The following is a 23622-nucleotide window of genomic DNA, read 5'->3' on the forward strand; positions in this document are numbered from 1 at the left end:
TCTTATTTCATTTAACCTTATCAATAGCACTGTGAGGTATTATTATTCCATTTCACAGATGAGTAAACTGAAACCAGGAAGGTGTAACTTCAGTGATTTGTCCAAGGCCTAATTCCAAAACTTGTGCTGACTCCACTAGATTATCCAAGCTCAAATCCTTTGGGATTATAAACAGAGGTCACACCTGAGACAAGATATTAACCTTCATGCTGTCAGTACTTGGAAAACCAACTCGAAACATAATCAACACTCTGCAATTTACTTTGAAATACTCCTTTAAAAGAAAGATTGATGATGGATAGAATGGACAGATATACGATAAAGCAAGTATAGTAAAATGTTAATGGCAGAATAGAGGTGGTAGATATAGGATTTTCACAGCAAAATTCTTTCAATTTTGCTGTACTTTTGGGAATTTTCATAATAAAATGTTAGCACAACAGAAAAAAAAAGAAAAAAATACAGAATGATTTGTGTTCTTGACCTAAATTTAGACAGTGGGTAAGAAATGCTAATGCTCTGAGTGGGAAACCAAAGTTGTCTAGGGCTAGTAAGATATTTGGCCTAAGATGGTACTCTGCAGAAAATACTTATAGAATGTAACAAAAGAAAAAGTTTTATAAGAACCAAAATAATGTTCTGGAATATCCTGTATTAATTTATAAGACAAACATGCTGAGTTTCTAGTAAGAAGCCAAAAAGCACAGTGTTTGGCATGCAGACTTTCAGAAGATAAATCCAACAATGATAACCTAAATCACTCTAATCTTCATCTCGTAACACTGCAAGAGGAAACTTTAATAATCACTGGAGTCTGTTCTTTGGACCACCTACCTAGCAATGCAGCAAATATGGGAAAATTCATCCGCTTCAAACCCAGCTGCTTGGCCACCTCCTGCATCAGGAACTGGTTGGTAGTAAGGTTCTTCCCATTCCAGCTCAGCTTCAGAGCATGGGAACTATAGTAAGAGGGAATATTGTAGAGAGCATACTCGGAGTCATGGGCAAGAAGGCCATGGAAGCCATTTTCCCTGAAAAAAGCCACCACTTCCAAATGGTGGTCTTCAAGGCTCTGAAAGACCTAGGAGGGAAGAAGAGAAGAACACATCATGCAACAGAAGCTGACCTGTATTTGGTTAGAAATCAGGAAGGTTAGTAACTGAATTTTATAGTTTGTTGAAATTTAAGATTATATGAGGCTGAACAAAATACTCTTTAAAAAAAAAAGCCTCTCCTACCCTAGAACTTGATTATTCCTATAAACACAGGCAGCATTATCCATGCGTTCATTCAAATGTCCAGTCTTTTTTGACTCCTTGCATGAAACTATGGCCTGAGGTTCTTTAAAAGAATACTGAAATTAACATGGTATATATTATTTAAGTTTTTACTTTAAACAATAACAGGAGAACTTTGTTAGAAAGATAATAAAGCTATTATATATTACTCAGCACCATATGTGCTTTACATACATTATCTATATACCATATGTGCTTTACATACATTATCTCATCATCAGAACAACCATGGACAAGGTAGATATGGATGAAAAAACTTACAAGTGGAGGGATTTCCCTGGTGGTGCAGTGGTTAAGAATCCGCCTGCCAATGCAGGGGACCCGGGTTCGAGCCCTGGTCCGGGAAGATCCCACATGCCGTGGAGCAACTGAGCCTGTGCGCCACAACTACTGAGCCTGCGCTCTAGACCCTGCGTGCCACAACCATTGAAGCCCGCACGCCTAGAGCCCGTGCTCCACAACAAGAGAAGCCACCACAATGAGAAGCCCACGCACCACAACGAAGAGTAGACCTGCTCGCCGCAACTAGAGAAAGCCCGCACACAGCAACGAAGACCCAAAGCAGCCAATAAATAAATTAAAATAATAATAATAATAATTTTTTAAAAAACTTACAAGTGGAAATAGACACAGAAAGGTTAAATGACATATAGCTAGAATCTGAATCTAACTTCATCTCTTTAAAAAAAAAATCCCTGCTTTCTCTCTTAGGAGCACATTAGACCGCAGGGCACCCAAATAGGGAGGGCATTTCCAAAAGTTAGAAGTCAGAAACTTCACCCTATTTTAGAAATGGAAAAACTAAGGCTGCGAGAGGTTGGCTGCCCCCAAAGTTGCATAATGAGTAAGTATATACAGGATTCAAACCCAAGCTGATCTGACTCCGGAATGCACACTTTCCATTGTACCAAACTTCTTCCTAGAGAGCACTATTTTTAATGTAATAGAGGCAGATTGTTAAGTGCCCCTCCTGTGCACGTGTCTATTGCTGTACATAAAGCATACCGAAATGATCTGCATACTGGTTCTGCCACACTAAGTTCCTTGACTGCAGAAACTTTATTTATAATCTCTGTATTCCTGGCTCCCACATAAGATCTGGTGCATAGTAATATGAATAATAATTACTAACAGATCCTGAACATGTATTATGTGCTAAGCAAGGTTCCAATTACTTCACATGCATTAACTCATTTAATACTCAAAACAATCTTATGAGGCCATAACTATTATTATTATCCGCATTTTACATTACATCCCTAGGTCACGTAGCTGGAAGGAGCAAAGTTTGGATTTTTGTCTCTAGAGCCTGCAGACCTTGATAATTTTGTTGAACTCAACTGACCTATTTTTTTCATTTAAGTTTTAAAGGAATGGTAGTTTTCTGGAGTCTGACAGGAGTTTCAACACATTAAGTTTTTTCTAAGCTATGGAAAGAGAGTCTAGTCACAGTAGATAGCCATGTCACACATTAAGTCACAACAGGGGGAGGGACACTGGTAAGCAGATAGCAAAGTAAGGTCTGTATTTATTTGATATCCAGGCAAAGGAAGCAAAATTCCTTACTTTGCACTGCAACATATTTATGTCTAGAGTTACGATTAACTCCAGATAGGTCAGGGTAGGAGTACAGTTTTATGCTGTCCCCTGGTGACAGTTTCTTCCAGCATATACCTCTCATACCAGTCACTGATCGGGCATCCATCTACCTTGTACCAGGCATAGTGCTAAGTGTGATATGTTCTCTCTCATCATCACAGCCTGACCATGTGGGCATTATAAGCCCCATTGTTCTGATGAGGAAACTGAGGCTCAGAGAAGTGATGTGGCATGTTTAGGGTTACAGAGCTGGGAAACAGGAACCTAGGTCAGACTGACACCAAAGTCCATGCTCTTTCTGCTACAGTACATTACCTTTAGCTGGTCTGAAGCTGATTATGCCACCATCCAAGTGATTTCAACTCCAGAAAGCCAAGGACTAGTGATCTTTAACAAATCGAATGGCTCTTATAACACTAGGAATATAAATCACAATCATCTGGAAAGCATTTTCAAAATATAAAAACCTGTGCCTCACCTCAGATCTGCTGAAACAATTTCCTGAGTGTGATCCAAATGCCTATATTCCAAAATAGCTTCCAGTAGGTTCTGATGCACACTCCCAATTAAGAACCATTGACCTATCCCAATTACTCATTTTTTAAAAAGTTTTAGCTTTATTGAGATATAATTGACATATAGAATTATAAGAGATTTAAAGTGTACAACAAGGTGATTTGATATACATAAGCCCAATTACTTATTTTACTGCTCAAGCAACTAGCCCCCTAGAAAGGATAGATGACTTGCCATGGTTATCTAGCTAATCTTCAGCAGAACCAAGATTAGAACAAAAATCTCATGATTCCAGATATAAAACTTCTTTCACTACATATTCTGGGGTAAGTAATGGAAAACAATAGAATAAGAATCTCACAAATAATCCCTCACAATTCCCCAACACCCTACTCCTACCAGGCTAATTTCCTAACTACCCTTCTCCAAGATTACTGTTTCCTTTTCTTTGCTCACTTGGTTTCCCTGCCTAGACTGCTATATTGCCTGTCTTTCCCAAAGTTCCAAATACTTTCCATAGGGCTACCACCTCTTACATAAATTCTTTCATTATTTCTCTCCTCTTAAATCTTATAGCACTGAGACAGCTGACACAGTCAAGGAAGTAATTTGACAATACCATCATCTGCAAGTTTTAAGACCATAGATTCCTTCTGCCTCTCGTGTGTATCTTCCATGGTCCTAACCAGCACTAGAAAGGACACAGAGCTGGAGTTGACAGAATAGCAAAGAAAGGCCTACAGAGGCTATAAAAAAGGAAAGCAGCCCTGGCAAATGAAAGGGAACCATTATCTCAGTATTTGACTTCAACAACTGATGTACAAAAGTCACTGGGAAAAGTCTGCCTGGATTGCAGGTTACTTAGAGCTCAAGTAGCAAAGTAATATTAGGTATCAACTGAGTACCTACTATATACCAGGCACTGTTCCAAGTACACCTCATGTCCATTACCCTTGCAATAACATCATGATGCATTATTACCTCCCTTTTACAGATGATGGAACAAGGAGGCTCAGAGGTTGAAGAACTTGACCAATGTCACACAGCTAAAAAGTGAAGCTAGCCAATAAGCACGTGAAAAGATGTTCAACATCATTAGTTATTAGAGAAATGCCAATCAAAAAACCACAATGAGAAAACCAATTAACACATACTAGGATGGCTATAATTTTTAAAATGTAAAATAACGAGGGTATGGAGAAACTGGAATCCTCCATACATTGCTGGTGGAAATGTAAAATTGTGCAGCCACTTTGGAAAACAGTCTGGGAGGTCTTCAAGTGGTTAACATAGGGTTATTATATGATCCAGTAATTCCACTCATAGGTATACACCCAAGAGGACTGAAAACATATGTTCACACAAAAACTTATACATGAGTGTTCATAGCAGGATTATTCATAACAGTCAAAAGTGGAAAAAACCCAAATGTCCATCAACGAACAAACAGATAAACAAAAGATGATATATTCATACAAGGGAATGTTATTCAACCATAAAAAGGAATGAAGTACTGATTCACGCTACAACATGAATTAATCTTGAAAAAATTATAAAGTGAAAGCAGCCAAACACACTTTTAAATGAATTGTCCAGAACAGGAAATTACATAGAGATGCGAAACAGCCAGGGATTGGGAGGAAGAAGGATTGGAGAATGACTGCTAGCAAGTACTGGGTTTCCTTTTGCGGTGATAAAAATGTTCCGAAATTTGATAGTGGTAATAGTTTCACAACTCTGTGGAATAGACTAAATTCCACTGAATTGTATACTTCAAAATGGGAAATTTTATGGTATCTGAATTACATCTCAATTTTTAAAAACTGGAGTTAGGATTCAAATTCTGCCCACAAAGCCCATGCTCACTAATTCGCTTTAAAAACTTTTGATTACGGAAAATTGTAAAATAAAAAGGTAAAGAGAATAGCATAATGAACCTTCATGATACCAGTATCCAGTTTCATATATCAATGTTAAGTCATTCTTGTTTCATCTACTTTATTTTAGCTTTTTTATTAATATAAGTTTTTTACTGTGATAAAAAAAAATTACATAACATAAAATTTACCAACTTAACCACTTTTTAAAGTGTACAGTTCAGTAGTGTTAAGGATACACACTTTGAGACAGATCTCCAGAACTTTTTCATTTTACAAATCTGAAACTTTATACCCATTAAACAAATCCCATTTCCCCCTCCCTCAGCCCCTAGCAACCACCATTCTACTTTCTGAAACCGAAACAGTGATTAAAAATCTTCCAACAAACGAAAGCCCAGGACCAGATGGCTTCACAGGCAAATTCTATCAAACATTTAGAGAAGAGCTAACACCTATCCTTCTCAAACTCTTCCAAAATATAGCAGAGGGAGGAGCACTCCCAAACTCCTTCTACGAGGCCACAATCACCCTGATACAAAAATCAGACAAAGATACTACAAAAAAGGAAAACTAAAGGCCAATATCACTGATGAACATAGATGCAAAAATCCTCATCAAAATACTAGCAAACACAATCCAACAGCACATTGAAATGATCATACACATTGATCAAGTGGGGTTTATCCCAGGAATGCAAGGATTCTTCAATATATGCAAATCAATCAATATATGATACACCATATTGACAAATTTAAGGAGAAAAACCATGTGATCATCTCAATAGATGCAAAAAAAGCTTTTGACACAATTCAACACCCATTTATGATAAAAACCCTCCATAAAGTAGGCATAGAGGGAACTTAGCTCAACATAATAAAGGCCATATATGACAAACCCACAGCCAACATCGTTCTCAATGGTGAAAAACTGAAACCATTTCCACTAAGATCAGGAACAAGACAAGGTTGCCCATTCACACCACTATTATTCAACATAGTTTTGGAAGTTTTAGCCACAGTAATCAGAGAAGAAAAAGAAATAAAAGGAATCCAAATCGGAAAAGAAGAAGTAAAACTGGCACTGTTTGCAGTTGACATGATAGTATACATAGAGAATCCTAAAGGTGCTACCAGAAAACTACTAGAGGTCATCAATGATTTTGGTAAAGTAGCAGGATACAAAATTAATGCACTGAAATCTCTTGCATCCTATACACTAGTGATGAAAAATCTGAAAGTGAAATTAAGAAAACACTCCCATTTACCACTGCAACAAAAAGAATAAAATACCTACGAATAAACCTACCTAAGGAGACAAAAGACCTGTATGCAGAAAACTATAAGACACTGATGAAAGAAATTAAAGATGATACCAACAGATGGAGAGATATACCGTGTTCTTGGATTGGAAGAATCAACGTTGTGAAAATGACTATACTACCCAAAGCAATCTACAGATTCAATGCAATCCCTAACAAACTACCAATGGCATTTTTCACAGAACTAGAACAAAAAATTTCACAGTTTGAATGGAAACAAAAAAGACCCCGAATAACCAAAGCAATCTTAAGAAGGAAAAATGGAGCTGGAGGAATCAGGCTCCCTGACTTCAGACTATACTACAAAGCTACAGTAATCAAGACAGTATGGTACTGGCACAAAAATGGAAGTATAGATCAATGGAACAGGATGGAAAGCCCAGAGATAAACCCAGGCACATATGGTCACCTTATCTTTGATAAAGCAGGCAAGAATGTACAATGGAGAAAAGACAGCCTCTTTAATAAGTGGTGCTGGGAAAACTGGACAGCTACATGTAGAAGAATGAAATTAGAACACTCCCTAAAACCATACACAAAAATAAACTCAAAATGGATTAAAGACCTAAATGTAAGGCCAGACACTATAAAACACTTAGAGGAAAACATAGGCAGAACACTCTATGACATAAATCACAGCAAGATCCTCTTTGAGCCACCTCCTAGAGAAATGGAAATAAAAACAAAAATAAACAAATGGGACCTAATGAAACTTAAAATCTTTTACACAGGAAAGGAAACCATAAACAAGACGAAACGAGAAGCCTTAGAATGGGAAAAAATATTTGCAAACGAAGCCACTGACAAAGGATTAATCTCCAAAATTTACAAGCAGCTCATGCAGCTCAATACCAAAAAACCAAACAACCCAATCCAAAAATGGGCAGAAGACCTAAATAGACATTTCTCCAAAGAAGATATACAGATTGCCAACAAACACATGAAAGGAAGCTCAACATCACTAATCATTAGAGACATGCAAATCAAAACCACAATGAGGTATCACCTCACACTGGTCAGAATGGCCATTATCAAAAAATCTACAAACAATAAATGCTGGAGAGGGTGTGGAGAAAAGGGAACCCTCCTGCACTGTTCGTGGGAATGTAAATTGATACAGCCACTATGGAGAACAGTATGGAGGTTCCTTAAAAAACTAAAAATAGAGCTACCATATGACCCAGCAAGCCCACTACTGGGCATATACCCTGAGAAAACCATAATTCAAAAAGAGTCATGTACCCCAATGTTCATTGCAGCACTATTTACAATAGCCAGGACATGTAAGCAACATAAGTGTTCATCGACAGATGAATGGATAAAGAAGATGTGGCACATATATACAGTGGAATATTACTCAGCCATAAACGGAAACAAAATTGAGTTATTTGTAGTGAGGTGGATGAACCTAGAGTCTGTCATACAGAGTGTAAGAAGTCAGAAAAAGAAAAACAAATACCATATGCTAACACATATATATGGAATCTAAAAAAAAAAAGGTTCTGAAGAACCTAGGGGCAGGAGAGGAATAAAGACACAGACGTACAGAATGGACCTGAGGACATGGGGAGGGGGAAGGGTAATCTGGGAAGGAGAGAGAGTGCAACTGACATATGTACACTACCAAATGTAAAATAGATAGCTAGTGGGAAGCAGCTGCATAGCACATGGAGATCAGCTCCATGCTTTGTGACCACCTAGAGGGGTGGGATAGGGAGGGTGGGAGGGAGACACAAGAGGGAGGAGATGTGGGGATATATGTATAGATATAGCTGATTAACTTTGTTATACAGCAGCAACTAACACAACATTGGAAAGCAAGTACTCTCCACTAAAGATGTTAAAAAAAAAATTTAAAAAAACAACAACCAATGGATCACTGAAGAAATCAAAGAGGAAATAAAAAAATACCTAGAGACAAATGAAAATGAAAGCACAATGATCCAAACCTATGGGATACAGCAAAGGCAGTTCTAAGAAGGAAGTTTACAGCAATACAATCTTACCTCAGGAAACAAGAAAAATCTCAAATAAACAACCTAACCTTACACCTAAAGCAGCTAGAGAAAGAAAAACAAACAAAACCTGAAGTTAGTAGAAGGAAAGAAATCATAAAGATCAGAGCAGGAATAAATGAAATAGACACAAAGAAAACAATGGCAAAGTTCAATGAAACTAAAAGATGGTTATTTGAAAAGATAAAGAAAATTAATAAACCTTTAGCCAGACTCATCAAGAAAAAAAGGGAGGGACTTCCCTGGTGGCGCTGTGATTAAGACTCCGTGCTCCCAACGCAGGAGGCCCAGGTTTGATCCCTGGTCAGGGAACTAGATCCCACATGCATGTCACAACTAAGAATTCGCATGCCACAACTAAGCAGCCTGCGTGCTGCAACTAAGGAGCTGGCAATCCACAGCTAAGGAGTCCATGTGCCTCAACTAAAGGAGCCCATGTGCTGTAACTAAGGAGCCCGCCTGCCACAACTAAGACCCCGCACAACCAAATAAAAGAAAAAAAGGAAAAAAGAAAAGAAAGGAAAAGGACTCAGATCAGTAAAATTAGAAATGAAAAAGGAGAAGTTACAACTGACACCACAGAAATACAAAGGATCATAAGAGACTACTACAAACAACTGTATGCCAATAAAATAGACAACCTGGAAGAAATGGACAAATTCTTAGAAAGGTACAATCTCCCAAGACTAAACCAGGAAGAAATAGAAAATATGAACAGACAAATCACAAGCACTGAAATTGAAACTGTGGTTAAAAAACTCCCAACAAACAAAAGTCCAGGACCTGATGGCTTCACAGGTGAATTCTATCAAACATTTAGAGGAGAGCTAACACCTATCCTTTTGAAACTGTTCCAAAATACTGCAGAGGAAGGAAAACTCCCAAACTCATCCTGTGAGGCTACCATCACCCTGATACCAAAACCAGACAAAGATACCATAAAGAAAGAAAATTATAGGTCAGTATCACTGATGAACATAGATGCAAAAATCCTCAACAAAATACTAGCAATCCGAATCCAACAATACATGAAAAGGATCATACACCATGATCAGGTGGGATTTATCCCAGGGATGCAAGGATTTTCAAGAAGCTAGACTGTCACTGCTTGTAGATAACATGATACTATACATAGAAAATCCTGAAGATGCTACCAGAAAACTACTAGAGGTCATCAATGAATTAGGTAAAAGTTGCAGGTTACAAAATTAATACACAGAAATCTGTTGCATTCCTATACACTAACAATGAAAGATCAGAAAGAAAAATTCAAGAAACAACCCCATTTACCATCACATCAAAAAGAATAAAATATCTAGGAGTAAACCTACCTAAGGAAACAAAAGACCTGTACTCCAAAAACTATAAGAAGCTGATGAAAGAAATCAAAGACAACACAAACAGATGAAAAGATATACCATGTCTTGGATTGGAAGAATCAATATTGTCAAAATGACTATACTACCAAGGCAATCTACAGATTCAGTGCAATCCCTATCAAACATCCAATGGCATTTTTCACAGAACTAGAACAAAAAACATTAAAATCTGTATGGAGAAACAAAAGACCCCGAATAGCCAAAGCAATCTTGAGAAAGAAAAATGGAGCTGGAGGAATCAGTCTCCCTGACTTCAGACTATACTACAAAGCTACAGTCATCAAAACAGTATGGTACTGGCACAAAAACAGACATATCGATCAATAGAACAGGATAGAAAGCCCAGGAATCAACCCACACACCTATGGTCAATTAATCTATAACAAAGGAGGCCAAACTATACAATGGTGGAAAGACAGTCTCTTCAAAAAATGGTGCTGGGAAAACTGACAGCTACACGTAAAAAAATGAATTTAGAACACTCCCTAACAGCATACACAAAAATAAACTCAAAATGGATTAAAGACCTAAATGTGAGACTGGACACTATAAAACTCTTAGATGAAAACATAGGCAGAACACTCTGACATAAATCACAGCAATATTTTTTTCAATCCGTCTCCCACAATGATGGAAATAAAAACAAAAATAAACAAATGGGACCTAATTAAACTTCAAAGCTTTTGCACAGCAAAGGAAACCATAAACAAAATGAAAAGACAACCCACAGATGGGGAGAAAATATTTGCAAATGATGTGACCAACAAGGGATTCGTCTCCAAAATTTACAAACAGCAGCTTAATATCATCAAAACAAACAACCCAATCCAAAAATGGGCAGAAGACCTAAATAGACATTTCTCCAAAGAAGACATACAGATGGCCAAGAGGCACATGAAAAGATGTTCAACATCACTAATTATTAGAGAAATGTAAATCAAAACTACAATGAGATATCACCAGTTAAAATGGCTATCATTCAAAAATCCACAAACAATAAATGCTGGAGCAGATGTGCAGAGAAGGAAACCCTCCTACACTGTTGGTGGGAATGTAAATTGGTGCAGCCACTATGGAGAACAGTATGGAGGTTCCTTAAAAAACTAAAAATAGAGCTACCATATGATCCAGCAATCCAACTCCTGGGCATATATCTGGAGAAAAATGTGGTTCGAAAGGATACGTGCACCCCAGTGTCCATTGCAACACTGTTTACAATAGCCAAGAAATGGAAGCAACTTAAATGTCCATTGACAGAGGAATGGATAAAGAAGATGTGGTACATATATACAAGGAAATATTACTCAGTCATTAAAAAGAATGAAATAATGCCATTTGCAGCAACATGGACAAACCTAGGGATTGTCATAATGAGTGAAGTAAGTCAGACAGAGAAAGAGAAATATCATATATCGCTTATAAGCAGAATCTAAAAGGAAATGATACAAATGTATTTACTTACAAAACAGAAACAGATTCACAGACTTAGAGAACAAACTTACGGTTACCAGGGGGAAAGGGTGGGGGGAAGGGATAGTTAGGGAATTGGGGATTGACACATACACACGGCTATATTTAAAATGGAGGGACTTCCCTGGTGGCACAGTGGTTAAGAGTCTGCTTGCCAATGCAGGGGACACGGGTTCTAGCCCTGGTCTGGGAAGATCCCACATGCTGTGGTGCAACTAAGCCTGTGAGCCACAACTACTGAGCCCATGTGCCACAACTACTGAAGCCTGTGCACCTAGAGTCCATGCTCTGCAACAAGAGAAACCACCTCAGTGAGAAGCCTGCGCACCACAATGAAGGGAGGGAGATGCAAGAGGGAAGAGATATGGGAACATATGTATATGTGTAACTGATACACTTTCTTATAAAGCAGAAACTAACACATCACTGTAAAGCAATTATACTCCCATAAAGATGTTAAAAAAAAAAAAGAGTAGCCCCCACTCGCTGAAACTAGAGAAAGCTCGTGTGCAGCAACGAAGACTGAACGCAGCCAAAAATAAATAAATAAATAAATTTAAAAGATATATCCATCTAGAACCTCAGAGTGTGAATTTATTTGAAATTAGGGTCTTTGCTGATGCAATTAAGGTAAAGACCTTGAGGTAAGATCATTCTGATCTAATGACAAGTGTCCTTATAAAAGAAGACTGGGGACATCCTTGGCAGTCCAGTGGTTAAGACTCCCCGCTTCCACTGCAGGGGTCACGGGTTCGATCCACGTTCGGGGAACTAAGATCCCACGCACTGCGTGGCCAAAAAAAAAAAAAAAAAAGGATAACAAACACTGAGCTACTGTATAGCACAGGGACCTCTGCTCAATATTATGTAACTACCTAAATGGGAAAAGAATTTGAAAAAGAGTAGATACATGTATATGTATAACTGAATAACTTTGCTGTATGCCCGAAACTATCACAACATTGTTAATCAACTATACTCCAATATAAAATGAAAAGTTAAAAACATAGATCTGGAGATCCAGGCAAGATGGCGGAAGAGTAAGACGCAGAGATCAACTTCCTCCCCACAGATACATCAGAAATACATCTACACGTGGAACTGCTCCTATAGAACACCCACTGAATGCTGGCAGAAGACGTCAGACCTCCCAAAAGGCAAGAAACTCCCCATGTACCTGGGTAGGGCAAAAGAAAAAAGAAAAAACGAGACAAAAGAATAGGGACAGGACCTGCACCAGCGGGAGGGAGCTGTGAAGGAGGAAAGGTTTCCACACACTAGGAAACCCCTTCGGGGGCAAAGACTGCGAGTGGCAGAGGGGGGAAGCTTCGGAGCCACGGAAGAGAGCGCAGCCACAGGGGTGTGGAAGGCAAAGCGGAGAGATTCCCGCACAGAGGACCGGTGCCAACCAGCACTCAGCAGCCCGAGAGGCTTGTCTACTCCCCCGCCGGGGCAGACGGGGGCTGGGAGCTGAGGCTCGGGCTTCGGTCGGATCGCAGGGAGAGGACTGGGGTTGGCAGCGTGAACACAGCCTGAAGGGGTTAGTGCACCACGGCTAGCCGGGAGGGAGTCTGGAAAAAGGTCTGGAGCTGCCGAACAGGTGAGAGACTTTTTCTTGCCTCTTTGTTTCCTGGTGCGCGAGGAGAGGGGATTCAGAGCGCCGCCTAAATGAGCTCCAGAGACGGGCGCAAGCTGCGGCTACCAGCGCGGAACCCACAGACGAGCATGAGACGCTAAGGCTGCTGCTGCCGCCACCAAGAAGCCTGTGTGCAAGCACAGGTCACTATCCACACCGCCCCTCCCGGGAGCCTGTGCAGCCCGCCACTGCCAGGGTCCCGTGATCCAGGAACAACTTCCCCGGGAGAACGCATGGCGTGCCTCAGGCTGCTGCAACGTCACGCCAGCCTCTGCCACTGCAGGCTCGCCCCACATCCGTACCCCTCCCTCCCCCCAGCCTGAGTGAGCCAGAGCCCCCGAAGCAGCTGCTCCTTTAACCCCGTCCTATGTGAGCAAAGAACAGACGCCCTCAGGCGACCTACACCCAGAGGCAGGTCCAAATCCAAAGCTAAACCCCGGGAGCTGTGCGAACAAAGAAGAGAAAGGGAAATTTCTCCCAGCAGCCTCAGAAGCAGCGGATTAAATGTCCACAAACAACTTGATGTACCTGCATCTGTTGAATATCTGAATAGACAACGAATCATCCCAAATTGAGGAGGTGGACTTTGGGAGCAAGATATATTATTTTTTCCCCTTTTCCTCTTTTTCTGAGTGTGTATCTGTATACTTCTGTGTGAGATTTTGTCTGTATACCTTTGCTATCACCATTTGACCCAGGGTTCTGTCCGTCCATTTATTTTCTTGTTTTTTTTTGTTTTTGCTTAAAAAATTTTTTTCTTAATAATTATTTTTTATTTTAATAACTTTATTTTATTTTATCTTACTTTATTTTATTTTATTTTATCCTCTTTCTTTCTTTCTTTCTATATTTTCTCCCTTTTATTCTGAGCCGTGTCGATGAAAGGCTCTTGGTGCTCCAGCCAGGCATCAGGGCTGTGCCTCTGAGGTGGGAGAACCAACTTCAGGACACTGGTCAACAAGAGACCTCCCAGCTCCACGTAACACCAAACAGCGAAAATCTCCCAGAGATCTCCATCTCAACACCAAGACCCAGCTTCACTCAACGACCAGCAAGCTACAGTGCTGGACACCCTATGCCAAACAACTAGCAGGACAGGAACACAGCCCCATCCATTAGCAGAGAGGCTGCCTAAAATCATAATAAGGCCACAGACACCCCAAAACACACCACGAGACGTGGACCTGCCCATCAGAAAGACAAGATCCAGCCTCATCCACCAGAGCACAGGCACTAATCCCCTCCACCAGGAAGCCTACACAACCCACTGAACCAACCTTAGCCACTGGGGACAGATACCAAAAACAATAGGAAATACGAACCTGCAGCCTGAGTAAAGGAGACCCCAAACACAGTAAGATAAGCAAAATGAGAAGACAGAAAAACACACAGCAGATGATGGAGCAAGGTAAAAACACATCAGACCTAACAAATGAAGAGGAAATAGGCAGTCTACCTGACAAAGAATTCAAAATAATGGTAGCAAAGATGATCCAAAATCTTGGAAATAGAATAGACAAAATGCAAAAAACATTTAACAAGGACCTAGCAGAACTAAAGAGGAACCAAGCAACGATGAAAAACACAATAAATGAAATTAAAAATACTCTAGATGGGATCAATAGCAGAATAACTGAGGCAGAAGAACGGATAAGTGACCTGGAAGATAAAATGGTGGAAATAACTACTGCAGAGCAGAATAAAGAAAAAAGAATGAAAAGAACTGAGGACAGTCTCAGAGACCTCTGGGACAACATTAAAGGCACCAACATTCGAATTATAGGGGTCCCAGAAGAAGAAGAGAAAAAGAAAGGGACTGAGAAAATATTTGAAGAGATTATAGTTGAAAACTTCCCTAATATGGGAAAGGAAATAGTTAATCAAGTCCTGGAAGCACAGAGAGTCCCATACAGGATAAATCCAAGGAGAAACACGCCAAGACACATGTTAATCAAACTATCAAAAATTAAATATAAAGAAAACATAATAAAAGCAGCAAGGGAAAAACAAGAAATAACACACAAGGGAATCCCCATAAGGTTAATAGCTGATATTTCTGCAGAAACTCTGCAAGCCAGAAGGGAGTGGCAGGATATACTTAAAGTGATGAAGGAGAAAAACCTACAACCAAGATTACTCTACTCAGCAAGGATCTCATTCAGATTTGATGGAGAAATTAAAACCTTTACAGACAAGCAAAAGCTAAGAGAGTTCAGCACCACCAAACCAGCTTTACAACAAATGCTAAAGGAACTTCTCTAGGCAAGAAACACAAGAGAAGGAAAACACCTACAATAACAAACCCAAAACATTTAAGAAAATGGTCATAGGAACATACATATCGATAATTACCTTAAATGTAAATGGATTAAAGGCTCCCACCAAAAGACACAGACTGGCTGAATGGATACAAAAACAAGACCCATATATATGCTGGCTACAAGAGACCCACTTCAGACCTAGAGGCACATACAGACTGAAAGTGAGGGGATGGAAAAAGTTATTCCATGCAAATGGAAATCAAAAGATAGCTGGAGTAGCAATTCTCATATCAGACAAAATAGACTTTAAAATAAAGACTATTACAAGAGACAAAGAAGGACACTATATAATGATCAAGGGATCGATCCAAGAGGAAGCTATAACAACTGTAAATATCTATGCACCCAACATAGGAGCACCTCAATATATAAGGCAAATACTAACAGCCATAAAAGGGGAAATCGACAGTAACACAATCATAGTAGGGGACTTTAACACCCCACTTTCACCAATGGACAGATCATCAAAAATGAAAATAAATAAGGAAACACAAGCTTTAAATGACACATTAAACAAGATGGACTTAATTGATATTTATAGGACATTCCACCCAAAAACAACAGAATACACTTTTTTCTCAAGTGCTCATGGAACATTCTCCAGGATAGATCATATCTTGGGTCACAAATCAAGCCTTGGTAAATTTAAGAAAACTGAAATCGTATCAAGTATCTTTTCCGAACACAATGCTATGAGACTAGATATCAATTACAGGAAAAGATCTGTAAAAAATACAAACACATGGAGGCTACACAATACACTACTTAATAACGAAGTGATCACTGAAGAAATCAAAGGGGAAATCAAAAAATACCTAGAAACAAATGACAATGGAGACACGACGACCCAAAGCCTACGGGATGCAGCAAAAGCAATTCTAAGAGGGAAGTTTATAGCAATACAAGCCTACATCAAGAAACAGGAAACATCTCGAATAAACAACCTAACCTTGTACCTAAAGCAATTAGAGGAAGAAGGACAGAAAACCCCCAAAGCTAGCAGAAGGAAAGAAATCATAAAGATCAGATCAGAAATAAATGAAACAGAAATGAAGGAGACAATAGCAAGGATCAATAAAACTAAAAGCTGGTTCTTTGAGAAGATAAACATAATTGATAACCCATTAGCCAGACTCATCAAGAGAAAAAGGGAGAAGACTCAAATCAATAGAATTAGAAATGAAAAAGGAGAAGTAACCACTGACACTGCAGAAATACAAACGATCATGAGAGATTACTACAAGCAACTCTATGCCAATAAAATGGACAACCTGGAAGAAATGGACAGATTCTTAGAAATGCACAACCTACCGAGACTGAACCAGGAAGAAATAGAAAATATGAACAGACCAATCACAAGCACTGAAATTGAAACTGTGATTAAAAATCTTCCAACAAACAAAAGCCCAGGACCAGATGGCTTCACAGGCGAATTCTATCAAACATTTAGAGAAGAGCTAACACCTATCCTTCTCAAACTCTTCCAAAATATTGCAGAGGGAGGAACACTCCCAAACTCATTCTACGAGGCCACCATCACCCTGATACCAAAACCAGACAAAGATGTCACAAAGAAAGAAAACTACAGACCAATATCACTGATGAACATAGATGCAAAAATCCTCAACAAAATACTAGCAAACAGAATCCAACAGCACATTAAAAGGATCATACACCATGATCAAGTGGGGTTTATTCCAGGAATGCAAGGATTCTTCAATATACGCAAATCAATCAACGTGATACACCAAATTAACAAATTGAAGGAGAAAAACCATATGATCATCTCAATAGATGCAGAGAAAGCTTTCGACAAAATTCAACACCCATTTATGATAAAAGCCCTGCAGAAAGTAGGCATAGAGGGAACTTTCCTCAACATAATAAAGGCCATATATGACAAACCCACAGCCAACATTGTCCTCAATGGTGAAAAACTGAAACCATTTCCACTAAGATCAGGAACAAGACAAGGTTGCCCACTCTCACCACTATTATTCAACATAGTTTTGGAAGTGTTAGCCACAGCAATCAGAGAAGACAAAGAAATAAAAGGAATCCAAATCGGAAAAGAAGAAGTAAAGCTGTCACTGTTTGCAGATGACATGATACTCTACATAGAGATTCCTAAAGATGCTACCAGAAAACTCCTAGAGCTAATCAATGAATTTGGGAAAGTAGCAGGATACAAAATTAATGCACAGAAATCTCTGGCATTCCTATACACTAATGATGAAAAATCTGAAAGTGAAATTAAGAAAACACTCCCATTTACCATTGCAACAAAAAGGATAAAATATCTAGGAATAAACCTACCTAAGGAGACCAAAGACCTGTATGCAGAAAATTATAAGACACTGATGAAAGAAATTAAAGATGATACAAATAGATGGAGAGATATACCATGTTCTTGGATTGGAAGAATCAACATTGTGAAAATGACTCTACTACCCAAAGCAATCTACAGATTCAATGCAATCCCTATCAAACTACCACTGGCATTTTTCACAGAACTAGAACAAAAAATTTCACAATTTGTATGGAAACACAAAAGACCCCGAATAGCCAAAGCAATCTTGAGAACGAAAAATGGAGCTGGAGGAATCAGGGTCCCTGACTTCATACTATATTACAAAGCTACAGTAATGAAGACAGTTTGGTACTGGCACAAAAAAAGAAACATACATCAATGGAACAGGATAGAAAGCCCAGAGATAAACCCACGCACATATGGTCACCTTATCTTTGATAAAGGAGGCAAGCATATACAGTGGAGAAAAGACAGCCTCTTCAATAAGTGGTGCTGGGAAAACTGGACAGGTGCATGTAAAAGTATGAAATTAGAACACTCCCTGACACCATACACAAAAATAAACTCAAAATGGATTAAAGACCGAAGTGTAAGGCCAGACACTATCAAACTCTTAGAGGAAAACATAGGCAGAACACTCTATGACATAAATCACAGCAAGATCCTTTTTGACCCAGCTGCTAGAGAAATGGAAATAAAAAGAGAAATAAACAAATGGGACCTAATGAAACTTAAAACATTTTGCACAGCAAAGGAAACCATAAACAAGACGAAAAGACAACCCTCAGAATGGGAGAAAATATTTGCAAATGAAGCACAGACAAAGGATTAATCTCCAAAATTTACAAGCACCTCATGCAGCTCAATATCAAAAAAACAAACAACCCAATTCAAAAATGGGCAGAAGACCTAAATAGACATTTCTCCAATGAAGATATACAGATTGCCAACAGACACATGAAAGAATGCTCAACATCATTAATCATTAGAGAAATGCAAATCAAAACTACAATGAGATATCATCTCACATCGGTCAGAATGGCCATCATCAAAAAATCCAGAAACAATAAATGCTGGAGAGGGTGTGGAGGAAAGGGAACACTCTTGCACTGTTGGTGGGAATGTAAATTGATACAGCCACTATGGAGAACAGTATGGAGGTTCCTTAAAAAACTAAAAATAGAACTACCATACGACCCAGCAATCCCACTCTTGGGCATATACCCTGAGAAAACCATAATTCAAAAAGAGTCATGTACCAAAATGTTCATTGCCGCTCTATTTACAATAGCCAGGACATGGAAGCAACCTAAATGTCCATCATCGGATGAATAGAAAAAGAAGATGTGGCACATATATACAATGGAATATTACTCAGCCATAAACAGAAATGAAATGGAGTTATTTGTAGTGAGGTGGATGGAGTTAGAGTCTGTCATACAGAGTGAAGTAAATCAGAAAGATAAAAACAAATACAGTATGCTAACACATATATATGGGATCTAAGGGATTAAAAAAAAAAAAGGCCATGAAGAACCTAGTGGCAGAATGGGAATAATGACACAGACCTAGTAGAGAATGGACTTGAGGATATGGGGAGGGGGAAGGGTAAACTGTGACAAAGTGAGAGAGTGGCATGGACATATATACACTACCAAACGTAAAAGAGATAGCTAGTGGGAAGCAACCGCATAGCGCAGGGAGATCAGCTCTGTGCTTTGTGACCGCCTTGGGGGGTGGGATGGGGAGGGTGGGAGGGGGGGAGATGCAGGAGGGAGGATGTGTGGGAACATATGTATATGTATGACTGATTCACTTTGTTATAAAGCAGAAACTAACACACCATTGCAAAGCAATTATACTCCAATACAGATGTTTAAAAAAACAAACATAGATCGTAAGCATATAAAAAGATAATCAAATTCACTTGTGATAAGAAAAACAAAATTAAAACAATACAGAAACATGGTATTTTGCCTATAGGATTAGCAATTACTGTATTGGTGAGGGAAACACACGCTTGCAAATATTGAAGGCAGGGGTATAAATGGTATAATCTCTAGGGAGAATATTTTGGCGAGATCTTTTAAAGTTCAAATGCACATACTTTTTGACTCAGCAATTTTGCTTCTAGGGATTTATTTTAGATATTTAAAGCACTTGGAACAACAAAGCCAGTGCTGAAATATAAGCAGTGGCATTGCAATTGTACAAAGTAGTCACTGCAGCATTATTTGTTCTAGCTGAAAACTGGAAACAATCTAATTAAAGGACTAATTATATAAATTATAACATATGCATGCAATGGAATAGGATGGAACTGTGAAAAATATGGACAAACCTCTGCATACTCATATGGAAAAATCAGCATGATATATTAAATGATAATAGCCAAGTATAGAATATTATATAAATAGTATACTATCATTTGTGGTTTTTAAAGGTATATTTGTGTGTATATAATATGTATGTATATATACAATGTATTTATATGTATAGTTATATATATTTGCTTTATATGCATAGTCTCTCTGGAAGAATACACAACAAACTGATAATACTGATCATCTCTGAGTAGGAGAAACTGGTGGCTAGGGTCAAGAGTGCAAGAGAGGTTTTTTTTTTTTGGCCATATATCTTTTTGTATATTTTGAATTTTTGTACCATGAATTGCAATACTTATTTAAAAGAGGAATTACTAGTGAATAAAAGCAGAACATATTCCAGGTTAAAAAAAATTAAACAATACAGAAGGGTGTACAGTGAGAAGTTATAGCTGTCTTATCCCCATTCCCTGGAGGTAACTGCTATTCCAGGCCTCTCCTCTGAAGAGTCTGATTCTCATGTCTAAGGCTAGGCTGGGAATGTGTTTTTTTAAAACAATTTATTGAGGTTTATTGACATACAAAAAGCTGCACATAATTAATGTATACAAATTGATGAGTTTAGAGATAAATATCATTACCACAGTCTATACCAGAAACATATCTATTACCTCCAAAAGTTTCCTCCTTCCTCTATTATCATTTCTTGTGATAAGTAAGAACACAAGATCTACTCTCTTAGCAAATTTTTCAGTATGCAATACAATATAGGCACTATGCTGTGCAGTAGATCTCTAGGACTTATCTTGTATAACCAAAATTTTATACTCTTTGACTAAAACCTCCCCATTCCCCCCTCCCACCAGCTCCTGGCAAGCACCATTCTACTCTCTGCTTCTAAGAGTTTGACAATTTTAGATTCCTCACATAAGAGTATCATGAAGTGTTTGTCCTTTGGAGTCTGGCTCGTTTCACTCAGCATAAAGTTCTCCAGGTTCATCCATGTTGTCCCAAATGGCAGGATTTCCTTGATATTCCATTGTATGAATATACCACATTTTCTTTACCCACTCATCCAACAAGAGATACTTAGGTTGCTTCCAAGAACCCCAGGTGATTGTCATGATGGGAGGCAAGTTTAAGAAACACTGCTCTCGGGCTTCCCTGGTGGCGCAGTGGTTAAGAATCCGCCTGCCAATGCAGGGGACACGGGTTCGTGCCCCGGTCCGGGAAGATCCCACATGCCACGGAGCGGCTAGGCCCGTGAGCCACAACTACTGAGCCTGCGCGTCTGGAGCCTGTGCTCCGCAACGGGAGAGGCCGCGACAGTGAGAGGCCCGCGCACCGCGATGAAGAGTGGCCCCCGCTTGCCGCAACTGGAGAAAGCCCTCGCACAGAAACGAAGACCCAGCACAGCCAAAAATAAATAAATTAATTAATTAAAAAAAAAAAAAGAAACACTGCTCTCTAGTCAGATCACACAGCATGACAATTTATTCCTAGCAAAATACAACCTAGAATGACTGATGGCAATTAAATCCTGACCAAGGCAAGGAAAAAGCCTTCCAGCCACAATGCCCCTCGGAATAGCTGAGCACCCTGGCTCCATTTCCACATCTATGATGACTGCTAGCCTCTGAAGTAGAATGAGTTCCTGGCCCTAATTGGTCCAGTTCAGTTGTTAACCTTGCAATTTTCCAGGAGACTAAAATTATTTAGGTGAGATTAAACAACAACATATGCAAACAACAAATCAGAAAAGGAGCACATTTGAGCTTTAAAGAAAGTAGGAGTTGAGATTCTGAACAACTACCTATAGCTTTTAATTGCTGGCTTACTGTTCAGTCCAACAAATACGAATTGAGGGACTACTAAATGCCAGGATGCAGACAGCACAGAGTAGCCCACTTAAACGTGAGAAGCTATAAGCACCTGTGTGTACCATGGGAACACAGAGGAAAGGCATCTAACCAGTCAGTGAGGTAATGCTTTCTAGAAGAAGCAACACCTATTTATAAAACTCAAGGGAAAACAGCTCCCTGAGAAAAGTTTATGAAATGTCTCATTTCCAATCACATGTAGTAGTCTACAGCAGTGGCTTTCAAATTGTGCTTCCCAAACCAGGATTATGGAGAATTGGACCAAATAACCAGACAGGACAGGTACTCCTATTTTCTCTTCAATCTGAGCTCATATTCTCCATTTTATCTATTTTATATTTTGGGTCTTTCAGAAAATATTTTATTAAAGAACATTTTCTATTAAAAACAACTATAAGTATTTATCACTAGAATGTAAGCTCCAGGAAGGCCAGGATTTCTTGGTCTGTTTTGTTTACTGCTATACCTCCAGTGCATAGAACATAGGGAATCAATGAGCCATTTAGACTTTCAACCAATATTTAATGAGTCAGGCACTGATACATGCCAGGCACTGATCTAGGTGTGAAGATACAATAGTGAACAAGAGCCCCAAATTCCTGTCCTCATGGAGCTGACATTCTAGTGATTAATATTTCACGATAGGCACAGGGCCATAAAGAATATCTAGATTGTAAGCCTGTTAGTTGCAGTGATGGTATTATACCCATCTGGGTCTCTAGAATCCTGCCTGACCATAGAGAGCTTAATCCAGAGGCAATACCGCTTTCTGACCTCTGCAATACAACTTCCTCCAGGTCATCCCAAATGCCGTTGGGATGCTAGACTTGATCCCATCTACCATGTTAAATACATCAAACTGGTGTCTGACTCAGGCAGGGCTCTGTGGTCCACTTTCTCCACCTGTTCTCAATTCCAAAGAAAAAGAAATCAGAGATGACAAGGAAGCATCACTTTATAAGAAAAGTCAAGGGGAGGATGTGTAAGTCTGCTTTAGCAATAGAAATATGGATGGTTTATATTTCAACTGCAAGGCCTATGTGCCTTGAAGTCTAATTACCTTAAAATTACAGACCAAAACTACTGTTGATGCAAATTTGCATCAACACTCTGTGGAGTTCAACAACCATTAAGAAATTAAACTGAAAAAAAAAGAAATTAAACTGATAACCACAAAGCTAGGAATAATGTCAAATTAAAAAGTAAGAATAGGGACTTCCCTGGTGGTCCAGTGGGTAAGAATCCACCTTCCAATGCTGGGGACGTGGGTTCCATCCCTGATCGGGGAACTAAGATCCCACATGCCAAACTAGAGAGCCCGTGTATCACAACTACAGAGCCCATGTGCTCTGGTGCCTGCAAGCCACATCTAGAGAGAAGCCTGCATACCGCAACAGAGACTGCATGCCACAACAAAAGATCCCACGTGCCGCAACCAAGACCCGATGCAGCCAAAAATAAGTAAATAAATATTTTTAAAAATAAATAAATAAAACATAAGAATAGCAGCAATCGTAAACCACAGTCAATTCAGGGCAACATTGACAAAGTGGCCTTCCCTCTCAGCTGTAGGAGTTTCAGTTATCTATATACACACGCACGGTAGAGTCTTTGCCATTAAATACTGCAGTCAAGCTAGAGGTGGTAGAATACTGATCCAGTGTTCAGTAAAGGC

At 39.1% G+C, this 23622-nt stretch overlaps 1 protein-coding gene across 4 annotated transcripts in view; it reads right to left on the reverse strand.

Moving 5' to 3' along the window:
- Nucleotides 1-23622, reverse strand: part of FAM120C (family with sequence similarity 120 member C) — a 168301-nt gene that overhangs the window by 132981 nt on the left and 11698 nt on the right. For all 4 annotated transcript variants that reach the window (XM_068533855.1, XM_068533856.1, XM_068533854.1 and 1 more), the window contains exon 2: nucleotides 835-1081. In XM_068533855.1, the coding sequence (XP_068389956.1) occupies nucleotides 835-1081 (247 nt within the window). The remainder of the gene's footprint in view (nucleotides 1-834; nucleotides 1082-23622) is intronic.

This window comes from Eschrichtius robustus, chromosome X (assembly GCF_028021215.1).
Source record: "Eschrichtius robustus isolate mEscRob2 chromosome X, mEscRob2.pri, whole genome shotgun sequence".
NCBI classification, from domain to species: Eukaryota; Metazoa; Chordata; class Mammalia; order Artiodactyla; family Eschrichtiidae; genus Eschrichtius; species Eschrichtius robustus.